Here is a 13,482-nt window from a genome sequence, read left to right on the forward strand (position 1 = left end):
AAGCAGGTCTGTTAAGCCAACTGCGAGATGGCCGGGCTCAGACTGATCAAAGTCTACCATTTTGCCTTATCTATCTAGAACCATAACTCAAGAATGAAATTGCCCCAGCTTTTCTCCTCCCACCATTAAATTCCATTCAATCATAGTAGGCAAAATGCAGTCACGCTCAAGCAGCCAGATGTTATCATTACAGACTGCTCTTTATAAACCCATGCTGAAACCTGAGTGGTTGATGAGCCCAGCTAAGCAGTTGTACCTTTGACCCAGTTGCATTAAACCTGCCCTATCAATTTAAGCTCAGTATAAACACTATTTCCCAGAGCCCCTCGTGAAGTCAGCAGTGAGAAGAAGCTGACTAAGCCTAAACATTTTTTAACAGCAATCTTGTCTTACAACACCAAGGGGATTTGCTGGGTATCTGGGGCTTTAGAAAACCATATGAGCATGCTGAAAGAATTAAAATCCTTTAAAAATGAAAAATTGATGGCGACAGTCCTGTCTGAAGACTGGTTGGTCTAATGGCAACATGGAATGGGCACTTTCGTATTTTTTTTTATTTTTTTGGTCTGAGACACTTTTGTATTGTTTTCTAAGTAATATATTTGTATTGTTTTTCTTCTTTCTCAAATGTTTGCTTTAAGGTGGCCATTCCAACTTTTTAAAAATGAAAAAAATGTGCCCCACATATCAGTAAATTGGACTTTTTAAGAGGACTTGGACATATTTATGGTACTGGTTAAGTTTCTTTCTAATGAAGAGTAGGACCCTCTCCGCATTCAAACATTTCAGATAATTCAGACAATGAGATCGCAGTTCTCCGCACGCCGCACGCAGCTGACGTCCCGGGAGTCTGGCCGATGCACAAGTCCCAGGGTGAACGAAGGGGGCAACTGTACATGGCTACTGATTTGCTCATATTTCAATAAAACTTAGATGTTCTATAAAATGTAAGCATATATTTGTCTTTTGTAAATAAATATACCTCAGTGTAAAGGTATTTCAAAAGAGAAGGCTGATCTTAGAAGTGTTTACTTTTTTCTTTTTTTGCTTTGTATAAAAAGTTTATTCAGTTACTTTGTGACTGAGTTTCCAAATAAGTAGGAGACTGTTACTTTCTGTTAAAATGCTAAAACAGGACACTGGGGAACAAATAAATGTTTAAGATTTATAAACTCTTACAGAAATGACTTTGTAATATATCTTATCAGTAAGATAAAAAGGCCTTTGAATAATAAATTGCAAATTATAAAAATTAGGTAGAAAATGTAAATATTTTAAGAGACACTGCGGGCCGGGCACAGTGGCTCATGCCTGTAATCCCAGCACTTCGGGAGACCAAGGTGGGCAGATCACCTGAGGTCAGAAGTTTGAGACCAGCTTGGCCAACATGGTGAAACCCCGTCTCTACTAAAAATACAAAAATTAGCCAGGTGTGGTGGCGCACGCCTGTAATCCCAGCTACTTGGGAGGCAGAGGCAGGAGAATCACTTGAGCCTGGGAGTTGGAGTTTACAGTGAGCTGAGACCACACTACTGCACTCCAGACTGGGCAACAGAGTGAGACTCTGTCTAAAACACACACACACACACACACACACACACACACAATCACACAGAGAAAATAAAAAGGAGCCGAAACATTAAAACAGAACATTCTCCATTAAGGGGAAGAAAACAATGCTATGAATTTAGAAATAAACTTTCTTGAAATATGTGTAAAGATGTATATACAAAGCAACACATCATGCAATTCTGGCCAAATCAAACAAGTACCAAGGTATCAGCTCAGGAGAACAGAGCCAGTGAGATGCCAAAGGGACTTTTACACTGAACTTGACAGACCCTGGAATTAGCGAAGACTCACAGACCTGAATGGAATCTATTTCTAACTTATGTCAATACTGTTTTCACTAGTGAAAAACTCTCTGCAACATTAAAATCTAATGCCAAGGTCTAAGAAAATTTTGTCAAATGTCTTGCTACCCTGATTAAAAGAATTATTATAATTTTTCTCTGGAAGAAAGAGACAGAAGACATTAATTTCATACGATAATGGAAAAAAGTGCAAAGCAGGGTTGGGCAGGCTGGGGTGAGGGTTGGCTATCATAATCTGGTGTGCTTTTTGGGAATTTCAGGGGCCTCTTTGGGGCTTAGCCTTCTCAGCCAAGCATGCACTTCAGAGGAGATGGCCTCTGGGATTCGTTCAGGCTCCACTATCCTGAGTCTACACTCTGGAGGCACACACACTCTCCGGGATACGCTTCACAGTCAGTCATCTCTGAGGTTCTTCCCATTTTGAGGATTCAATAAATGTATGAAATGTTTGTTTAGAGAGAAAAACGCACTTTGTGGATGACACCTTCCTACGTCATGTAAATAGAGACACATATTAAAAATGGGGGTGCTGAAAATGAGATTGCCACGTGCTGCAGCACTTCACAGCAGATCAGATGCCTCTGTGTTCAAGCAGGGGTTTGGCATCAAGAGCTGTCACCAGTTGGGTACAGTGGCTCACACCTGTAATCCCAGCACTTGGGGAGGCTGGGACAGGCGGATCACTTGAGGTCAGGAGTTCAAGACCAGCCTGGCCAACATGGTGAAACTCCATCTCTACTAAAAATACAAAAATTAGCCAGGTGTGATGGCACATGCCTGTAATCAAAGCAGCTAGGGAGGCTGAGGCAGGAGAATCACTTGAACCTGGGAGGCGGAGGTTGGAGCGAGCAGAGATGGTGCCACTGCACTCCAGCCTAGGTGAAAAAGCGAGATGAGACTCCATCTAATAAAAAAAAAGCTGGCCGGGCGCGGTGGCTCACGCCTGTAATCCCAACACTCTGGGAGGCTGAGGCGGGTGGCTCATGAGGTCAGGAGATCGAGAGCATCCTGGCTAACACGGTGAAACTCCGTTTCTACCGAAAATACAAAAAATTAGCCGGGCGTGGTGGCGGGTACTTGTGGTCCCAGCTACTCGGGAGGCTGAGGCAGGAGAATGGCGTGAACCCAGGAGGTGAAGCTTGCAGTGAGCCGAGATCGTGCCACTGCACTCCAGCCTGGGCAGCAGAGCGAGACTCTGTCTCAAAAAATAAATAAATAAACAAAAAAATAAAAAAGCTGTCACCGCCTGTCCCATGATGGCTTCCTTGGGAAGGGAGGTGGTCGGGGGGTGCTGGGTGGGTTCCACATGAATATCCTGGTGTCACCAACGAAGGGAGATCTTGAACAATGTTTTGAAATCCATCAGGTCTCCTGGAAGCCTCAAGTAAGAGAGCTGCACGCATGCACGGCACTGCCCCAGCCCCTCAACTCCTCTCCATGGTGCCAGCAGCTCAGGGACTTCTGCCCAGCAGCCTTCCGGGATAAGCGGGTGAGAGGGTGTGAAATGACTGTAATGAGGACCAGAGACAAGAAGGGATGCACTGGTTACAGGTGTTGCATACGAGTTTCAGAAGTAATATTTTTCTTGCCCTGATTTGAAAGACCTACTTCAAAATCAAGTTTGTTTTTTTTGTTTTGTTTTGTTTTTTCACCTGAACTGTGAGGACAGCATGCTTTAGGAAACTTTCTAGTAATTAGACAAATCTTTTCCACTTAATGTAACACATGCTGGAATGTGGAATTTCGTGTTTCTGAGGAATCATGAATGGTTACTAATGCTGAGTTTTTCTTAATTAATGAGCAGCTCAGATATGTAAAAGAAATTGGCTTATCTACACTGGGATAAGAAAGAGAAGAAAACACTAACATGAAAAGCTAGAATATTTTCTAAGTGGCTCTGTAATTAAAAATAACATTTAAAATGAGGAACAGTTAATAGACTTCCATGCTCTAAATATATTCTTCCTAAGGTAATAGTTCAGTAGTGCTAGAGAGAAAGATAACCATCTTCTTGTGCCTTTTGTTTCCAGCTATACTTTCAGTTTTCATTCTGCATTCCATAGTTCCAAAAGTTGAAGTCATCTGCAGGTCAAACCATGGCCTGGGGTAAATACCTAGTACGTTTTTTAAAAATGCACCTTCATTCTGAAAACATGAAAACTCTTGCTCTGAGGCTGGATTCAATGAACCACGCCTCTTACAAGTTGTTCATCGTTCCCTGCTCGCCCGGACTTTTGCTCAGAGTTTTGCTGTCACCCCATAGCTGCAGGGCTTTTCGAAATTCTAGACAATGAAGCTCATTTCCATGTTGCTCCCCTTGCAGTGACTGTGGGGGCCTTCAGAAGGCTTGAGCCTACAGTCTCAGGCAAAGATCTGATGGCAGCTCCCCTGCAAACCACAGTAACCCCCGAAGGCTGCAGAACAATGTAACTGCTCCAAGTGTCAATCAGCGCACTGAGCTTACCTTTCTCCGCAACCTGTGACCTACAAAGATGCCAGCTCTTCAGAGTCTGGTGGCAGGCTTATCACTCTCCATTAGGAGTTTACAGACACATTCATGTTGGTGCATGTGTTCAGGAGGCTGCTTCTCACTCGGTGCCCTGTTTACAGGAAGCAGCGACTGAAGACTGCTCCCCGGCTGGGGTGCTCTCCGGGAAGCCTCACAATCATCAGGAGGTGAATGCCTTGCTTTTGGGATCAGGCCAAAACAACACCCACCCCCACACACCCCACCACAAAAGGCTACTCTACTAAAAGGCATTATGATTTTCTGGGTTTAGGGTCACAATGTATATAAATGTAAACCACCAAGTAAATATGTAGAAACACGGAATCAATGACATCATTCCGAGAATTTGAGAGGAAAGTGCTGTGTCCATTCCTAAGTATGTATAAGATATTAAGGTTGGTGCAAAAGTAATCTCGGTGTTTGCCATACTTTTAATTACTTTTTTTGTTTTGTTTTGAGACAGAATCTCACTCTGTTGCCAGGCTGGAGTGCAGTGGTGCGATCTCGGCTCACTGCAACCTCTGCCCCCCCCAGTTCAGGTGATTCTCCTGCCTCAGTCTCCTGAGTAGTCGGGACTACAGGTGTGCACCATCACATCTGGCTAATTTTTGTATTTTTAATAGAGACAGGGTTTCACCATGTTGGCCAGGATGGCCTCAATCTCTCGTCCTCGTGATCTGCCCGCCTCAGCTTCCCAAATTGCTGGGATTACAGGCGTGAGCTACTGTGCCTGGACTATTTTTAATTACTTTCTGCCATTACTTTTAATGGCAAAAATTGCGATTATTTTTGCATCAACCCAATAAATTTTAAAATGGCAAAACTGCAGATCCATTACAAAAGAGTGTTTTTTCCTGGATTAGACAATGCCCAGTAATCACCAAGACAACCACATTTGGGTCTGGCTTCAAAGATGACGACTGTAGGGTATTTGAGAGGTTCTGACAAACTTGAGGCCATTGCTGCGCCATGTTGTCCCAAATGAAAAAGGCAGCCCAAGCGCCCAAGCCATGATGCGTGAATGAGAGTCAGGAGAAACATGGAGTGGAAGAGAAGGGAAGGTAATAGAGAAAAGCGGGTAGCTGTGATAGAAGGCTGTCCATGAGCCACTGATTAGGGCCTCTCTCTGTGTGTGCAGGCATGTGCACACAGGGACCAAGTGTTTTGTGCAGTTCCTGCAGGAGAGTGATGATTCTTCGAAACAAAAGTCTCTGAAATTTCCAGCTCTATGTCTAACATTCTCTGCCACTATTTCTGTCTTTCAGATTAGTGTAGAAAGGGGCATTTCACAATGCCTGGTTTCCTTAATAAGCAAAATCTGATGCTGGGAGATAATTCTAAGATGGGTTAAGAGGATTCCAAGAAATGGCAGACTGCAGAGGGTTCACCTGGGAGTACAGAGAGAAAACCTATTTCATCACCACCAGACTGGGTACCTTTCCCGAAAGTGAAAACCCTCCTATTCACATAGGGCTGCCAGAGAAACTAAGCACCCCACCAGGCAATGGAACAGCGGTGATGCAAAATTCTGGGGTTAACTGTGCTCTGTCTGATGCTGCATCTTCTGACGCTTTCTTAAGAAACTGCCCTGAGATGCTAGTCAGATGCTGGAGATGTCACAGGGCTGGAGGGAAGGCACTCCCTGGTGTCCTTTCTGGATGTGACAAAAGACACATCTTACTGTTGGCTGTGCACTCCCACCACTCCCGGCCGGGCATTTCAGCGGGGTTGGAAATGCTACCCAATTCCGAAGTCTATACTGTATTTTCAAACAGCATGAAACAAACATTGATCAGCCAACAGCAGCTGGCAGTGGACCAAGGAGGGCCACCAGTGGCTTGAACTTCGTTGAGAAGAGATGAGGTTTAAGATCTCAGAGAGGCCTCTCCAGTTTCAGACAATCACCAATGCCAGCTCTGTTTTCTAATATCTCAGGCCGTCCAGCCTGCTTATCCTCAGCTGCCTGATGCCTGCACAACGCTGTGGCTGCTTAGTTCCACAAATTGCAGGGCCAAGTGACCAGGGGACCACATCCCTTCCCCTCCATCCCACTACTTTTTTGGCATGATGAGACTCAGTTTTTTCCAACTTTGACTGTGATTTCTCCTCAGTTAGGTTACCAAAGGGCTTTTTTTTTTTTTTTTTTTTTTTTTTTTTTTTTTAATAGACAGTAGTTTTAGAGCAGTTTTAGCTTTACAGAAAAACTACACAGAAAGTACAGAGAGTTCTCATGGGAGCTTTCCTCCATCCCACTCCTGCACAATTTCCCCTATTAACAATGTACCTTAGAGTGTTATATTTGTTATAACTGATGGACTGATATTGATTATTATTACCTAAAGTCCATAGATTTTACATTAGGGTTCCCTCTATGGCATGAGTCTACAGATTCTGAGAAACATATAATGTCATGTGTCCACCATTACTATATCATATAGAATAGTTTTGCTGCCGTAAAAGCCCCCTGTGCTCTTCCTCTATCCCTCCCCCGGACCCTGAGCAAACACTGATCTTTTAACTCTCTCCATAGTTTTGCCATTCCCAGAATGTAATATAGTTGGAATTATACAGTATTCAGCTTTTTCAGATTGGCTTCTTTCATTGAGCAACATGCATTTAAGGTTCCTCCATGGCTTTTCATGGCTTGAGAGCGCCTTTCCTTTCATCACTGAGCAGCATTCCATCGTATGAATATACACAATTGATCCACTACAAGGATGTTTTGCTTGCTTCCAGTTTAGGTTGATTATGAATGATGCTGCTAGAAACATCTATGCGCAGGTTTTTCTGAGGACATATTTTCAACTTAATTGGGTAAATACATAGCAGCAAGGTTGCTGATTGTGCAGTGAAACCATTGGTTGTAGTGAAACCATTTTGCTTTTCATGAAATTGCAAATATTCCTGCAAACTGCCTGTATCTTCTGCATTCCCACTAGCAATCAATAGGAGTTCCTGTTGCTCCTCACCCTAGTCAGCATTTGGTGTTAGTATTCTAACCTTCTGCCACTCTAGTAGGTTTGTAGTGGTATCTCATGGTTGTTTTAAATTCCCTAGTGACATATGATGCTGAGCGTATTTTCATAAACTTACTTGCCATCTGTATATCTTCTTTGGTGAGGTGTCTATTAGCTCATTTTAAAATCAGGTTGTTCATTTTCTGGTGGTTGAGTTTTAAGAGTTCCTTGTATATTCTAGATAATCAGTCCTTTACCAGATATGTGTATTGCAAAGCTTCTTCTCCCAGTCTTGACTTGTCTTTTCACTGTCTTAACAGTGTCTTTCATGGAGCAGAAGTTTTTACTTTTTCTGAAGTTCCACTCATCAACTCTCTCTCTCTCTCTTTTTTTTTTTTTTTTTTTTTGAGAAAGAGTCTTGCTCTGTCGCCCAGGCTGGAGTGCAGTGATGCATTCACACAGCTCACTGTAGCCTCAACCTCCCAGGCTCAAGCTATTCTCCCACCTCAGCCTCCCATGTAGCTGGGATGCCCAGCTAATTTTTTTTTTTTTAATAGAGATGGAGTTTTACCATGTTGCCCAGGTTGGTCTTGAACTCCTGGGCTCAAGCAATCTACCTGCCTTGCCCTCTGAAAGTGCTGGAATTCCAGGTGTGAGCCAACGTGGCTGGCCCTTCATATAGATCTTATACATAATTTTTTAGACTTACAACTATTTCTTTTTTGGGGGGTGTTAATGTAAATTCCATTGTTTTAAATTTCTTTCTTTTTTTCTTTTTTGAGACACAGTTTTGCTCTTGTTGCCCAGGCTGGAGTGCAATGGCGCGATCTCGGCTCACTGCAACCTCTGCCTCCCAGGTTCAAGCGATTCTCCTGCCTCAGCCTCCCAAGTAGCTGGGATTACAGGTGCACACTACCATGCCTGGCTAATTTTGTATTTTTAGTAGAGATGGGGTTTCTCCATGTTGGTCAGGCTGATTGCGAACTCCTGACCTCAGGTGATCCACCCGCTTCAGCCTCCCAAAGTGCTAACACATTGTTTTAGATTTCAAATTGCACTTGTTCATTGTTAGAATATAGAAAAACAACTATCTGTTGTATATTAAGTTTGTATCCTGCAATCTTGTTATAAATTAGTTACAGGATTTTTTTTTTTTGGTTGTTCCTTCGGGATTTTCTATATAGACCAACATGTCGCTTGTGAAAGACAAAGACAGTGTTATTTCTTCCTTCCCAATCTGCATGTCTTTTATTCTTTTTCTTATATTATTGTATTAGCAAGGACTTCCAGTACAACACTGAATCTTGGTGGTGAAAGAAGGGACATCCTTGCCTTGTTCCTCATCTTGGGGGAAAGCATCTAGTTTGTCACCATCAAGTATAATGTTAGCCGGCTGGGCATGGTGGCTCACACCTGTAATCTCAGCACTTTGGGAGGCTGAGGCAGGTGGATCACAAGGTCAGCAGATTAAGACCATCCTGGCTAACATGGTGAAACGCCGTCTCTACTAAAAATACATAAAATTAGCCAGGCGTGGTGGCGGGCACCTGTAGTCCCAGCTACTCGGGAGGCTGAGGCAGGAGAATGGCATGAACCCGGGCGGCGGAGCTTGCAGTGAGCCCAGATGGCACCACTGCACTCCAGCCTGGGTGACAGAGCGAGACTCCATCTCAAAACAAAAAAAAAAGTATAATGTTAGCTGTAGATTTTTAAATAGATGTTCTGTATCAAGTTAAGGAAGGTACCCTCTACTCCGAATTTGTTGAGAGTTGGTTTTAAATGTTTAATCATGCAGGTGGTTTGATTTTGTCATTTTTTCCCTAGACCTATTGATATGCTCATCTGATTTGCCTTCTTTGCCTGTTGATGTGATGGGTATTACTTGACTGTCTAATGATGAACCAGCCCTTCATACCTGGAATAGGTCCCACTTGGTTATTGTATACAATTCCTTTTATACACAGTTAGATTTAATTTGCTAATATTCTTTTGTTTTGTTTTGTTTTTTAAGACAGGGTCTCACTCTACGACCCAGGCTGGAGTGTAGTGGGATGATGTCGGCTCATTGCAACCTCTGCCTCTCTGGTTCAAGTGATTCTTGTGCCTCAGCCTCCTGAGTAGCTGGGACCACAGGTGCCTGCTACTACGCCCAGCTAGTTTTTGTATTTTTAGTAGAGATGGGGTTTCACTATCTTGGCCAGGCTGGTCTTGAACTCCTGACCTCAGGTGATATACCTACCTCGGCCTCCCAAAGTGTTGGGATTACAGGCGTGAGCCACTACAACCAGCCTGATCTAATTTGCTAATATTCTGCTGGAATTTTCTGCATCTATGTTCATAAGAGATACTAATTTTCCTTTCTTTGTCTGGTTTTGGTGTTAGGGTAATGCTGGCCTCATACAATGAGTTAGGAAGTTTCTCCTTGCTTATATTTTCTGGAAGACATGGTAGAGAATTGGTATAATTTCTTCCTTAAATGTTTGGTAGAATTCATCATCAGTGAAACTAGCCTGTTCTTTCTGTTTTGGAAGGTTATTAATTATTGATTCAATTTCTTTAAAAGATATAGGCTTATTCAGATTATCTGTCTCTTCTTGTGTTAACTTTGATAGGTAAGTCTTTAAACGAATTGATCCATTTTACTTAAATTATCAAATTTGTCGGTTTAGAGTTGTTCATAATATTTCTTTGTTAGTCCAAGATGACCAAATAGGAACAGCTCCAGTCTGCAGTTTCCAGCGTGAGCGATGCAAAAGACGAGTGACTTCTGCATTTCCAACTGAGGTACCGGGTTCATCTCACTGGGGCTTGTTGGACAGTGGGTGCAGCCAATGGAGCAGGGTGGGGCATTGCCTCACCTGGGAAGCGCAAGGGGTAGGGGAATTCCCTTTCCTAGCAAAGGGAAGTCGTGACAGACGGTACCTGGAAAATTGGGACATTCCTACCCTAGTACTGCGCTTTTTCAACGACCTTAGCAAATGGCACACCAGGTGATTATATCCCGCGCCTGGCTCGGAGGGTCCCATGCCCACGGAGCCTCGCTCACTGCTAGCACAGCAGTCTGAGATCAAACTGCAAGGCGGCAGCGAGGCTGGGGGAGGGGTGTCCACCATTGCTGAGGCTTGAGTAGGTAAACAAAGCTGCTCCAACTGGGTGGAGCCCACCACAGCTCAAGGAGACCTGCCTGCCTCTGCAGACTCCACCTCTGGGGGCAGGGCACAGCTGAACAAAAGGCAGGAGAAACTTCTGCAGACTTAAACCTATCACAGCTTTGAAGAGAGCAGTGCTTCTCCCAGCATGGAGTTTGAGATCTGAGAACTGACAGACTGCCTCCTCAAGTGGGTCCCTGACCCCCGAGTAGCCTAACTGGGAGACATCTCCCAGTAGGGGTCAACTGACACCTCATACAGCCGGGTGCCCCTCTGAGAGGAAGCTTCCAGAAGAAAGATCAGACAGCAACATTTGCCATTCTGTAATATTTGCTGTTCTGCAGCCTCCGTTGGTGACCCAGGCAAACAGGGTCTGGAGTGGACCTCCAGCAAACACCAACAGACCTGCAGCTGAGGGTCCCAACCGTTAGAAGAAAACTAACAAACAGAAAGGACACCCACACCAAAACCCCATCTGTCCGTCACCATCATCAAAGACAAAAGGTAGACAAAACCACAAAGATGGGTAGAAACCAGTGCAGAAAAGCTGAAAATTCTAAAAATCAGAGCAACTCTTCTCCTTCAAAGGAACACAGCTCCTTGCCAGCAACGGAACAAAGTTGGACAGAGAATGACTTTGACAAGTTGAGAGAAGAAGGCTTCTGACGATCGGTAATAACAAACTTCTCTGAGCTAAAGGAGGATGTTCGAACCCATTGCAAAGAAGCTAAAAACCTTGAAAAATGATTAGACAAATGGCTAACAAGAATAAACAGTGTAGAGAAGTCCTTAAATGACCTGATGGAGCTGAAAACCATGGCATGAGAACTTCATGATGCAAGTGCAAGCTTCAGTAGCCAATTTGATCAAGTGGAAGGAAGGGTATCAGTGACTGAAGATCAAACGAATGAAATGAAGCGAGAAGAGAAGTTTAGAGAAAAAAGAGTAAAAAGACATAAACAAAGCCTCCAAGAAATACGGGACTATGTGAAAAGACCAAATGCATGTCTGATTGGTGTACCTGAAAGTGACGGGGAGAATGGAACCAAGTTGGAAAACACTCCTCAGGATATTATTCAGGAGAACTTGCCCAACCTAGGGAGTCAGGCCAACATTCAAATTCAGGAAATAACGGAGAATGCCACAAAGATACTCCTCGAGAAGAGCAACTGCAAGACACATAATTGTCACATTCACCAAAGTTGAAATGAAGGAAAAAATGTTAAGGGCAGCCAGAGAGAAAGGTCGGGTTACCCACAAAGGGAAATCCATCAGACTAACAGCAGATCTCTCGGCAGAAACTCTCCAAGCCAGAAGAGAGTGGGGGCCAGTATTCAACATTCTTAAAGAAAAGAATTTTCAATCCAGAATTTCATATCCAGCCAAGCTAAGCTTCATAAGTGAAGAAGAAATAAAATTGTTTACAGACAAACAAATGTGGAGAAATACTTTCACCACCAGGCTTGGCTTACAAGAGCTCCTGAAGGAAGCACTAAACATGGAAAGGAACAACCAGTACCAGTCACTGCAAAAACATGTCAAATTGTAAAGACCATCAATGCTAGGAAGAAACTGCATCAACTAATGAGCAAAATAACCAGCTAACAGCATAATGACAGGATCAAATTCACACATAACAATATTAACCTTAAATGTAAATGGGCTAAATGCTCCAATTAAAAGACACAGACTGGCAAATTGGGTAAAGAGTCAAGACCCATCACTGTGTTGTATTCAGGAGACCCATCTCATGTGCAGAGACACACACAGGCTCAAAATAAAGGGATGGAGGAAGATCTACCAAGCAAATGGAAAACAAACAAAAAAAAAAGCAGGGGTTGCAATCCTAGTCTCTGATAAATCAGACTTTAAACCAACAAAGATCAAAAGAGACAAAGAAGGCCATTACATAATGGTAAAGGGATCAATTCAACAAGAAGAGCTAACTATCCTAAATATATATGCACCCAATAAAGGAGCACCAAGATTTATAAAGCAAGTCCTTAGAGACCTACAAAGAGACTTAGACTCCCACACAATAATAATGGGAGACTTTAACACCCCACTGTTAACATTAGACAGATCAATGAGACAGAAAGTTAACAAGGATATCCAAGAATTGAACTCAGCTTTGCACCAAGTGGACATCTACAGAACTCTCCACCCCAAATCAACAGAATATACATTCTTCTCAGCACCACATCGCACTTACTTCAAAATTGACCACATAGTTGGAAGTAAAGCACTCCTCAGCAAATGCAAAAGAACAGAAATTATAACAACCTGTCTCTCAGACCACAGTGCAATCAAACTAGAACTCAGGATTAAGAAACTCACTCAAAAACCGCTCAACACCATGGAAACTGAACAACCTGCTCCTGAATAACTACTGGGTACATAACAAAATGACGACAGAAATAAAGATGTTCTTTGACACCAATGAGAACAAAGACACAACATACCAGAATCTCTGGGACACATTTAAAGCAGTGTGTTGAGGGAAATTTATAGCACTAAATGCCCACAAGAGAAAGCAGGAAAGATCTAAAATTGATATCCTACCATCACAATTAAAAGAACTAGAGAAGCAAGAGCAAACAAATTCAAAAGCTAGCAGAAGGCAAGAAATAACTAAGAGCAGAACTGAAAGAGACAGAGACACAAAAAACCCTTCAAAAAATCAATGAATCCAGGAGCTGGTTTTTGAAAAGATCAACAAAATTGATCAACCGCTGGCAAGACTAATAAAGAAGAAAAGAGAGAAGAATCAAACAGATGCAATAAAAAGTGATAAAGGAGACATTGTCACCGATCCCACAGAAATATAAACTACCATCAGAGAATACTATAAACACTTCTATGCAAATAAACTAGAAAATCTAGAAGAAATGGATAAATTCCTGGACATATACACCCTCCCAAGACTAAACCAGGAAGAAGTTGAATCCCTGAAGAGACCAAGAACAGGTTCTGAAACTGAGGCAATAATTAAT

At 42.9% G+C, this 13,482-nt stretch overlaps 1 protein-coding gene across 2 annotated transcripts in view; it reads right to left on the bottom strand.

Moving 5' to 3' along the window:
• Positions 1-13,482, bottom strand: part of GMDS (GDP-mannose 4,6-dehydratase) — a 637,149-nt gene that overhangs the window by 48,536 nt on the left and 575,131 nt on the right. Inside the window, exon 10 of one of the 2 annotated variants that reach the window (XM_021936583.2) lies at positions 3,133-3,382. The exons of the other annotated variant lie outside the window; for it this stretch is intronic. Within the exon in view, the coding sequence (XP_021792275.1) occupies positions 3,326-3,382 (57 nt within the window). The 3' untranslated portion in view covers positions 3,133-3,325. Of the gene's footprint in view, positions 1-3,132; positions 3,383-13,482 lie in introns of those variants that run through there. 2 annotated transcript variants of the gene reach the window in all.

The sequence above is a fragment of the Papio anubis genome, chromosome 6 (assembly GCF_008728515.1).
Source record: "Papio anubis isolate 15944 chromosome 6, Panubis1.0, whole genome shotgun sequence".
In the NCBI taxonomy this organism is placed as follows: domain Eukaryota; kingdom Metazoa; phylum Chordata; class Mammalia; order Primates; family Cercopithecidae; genus Papio; species Papio anubis.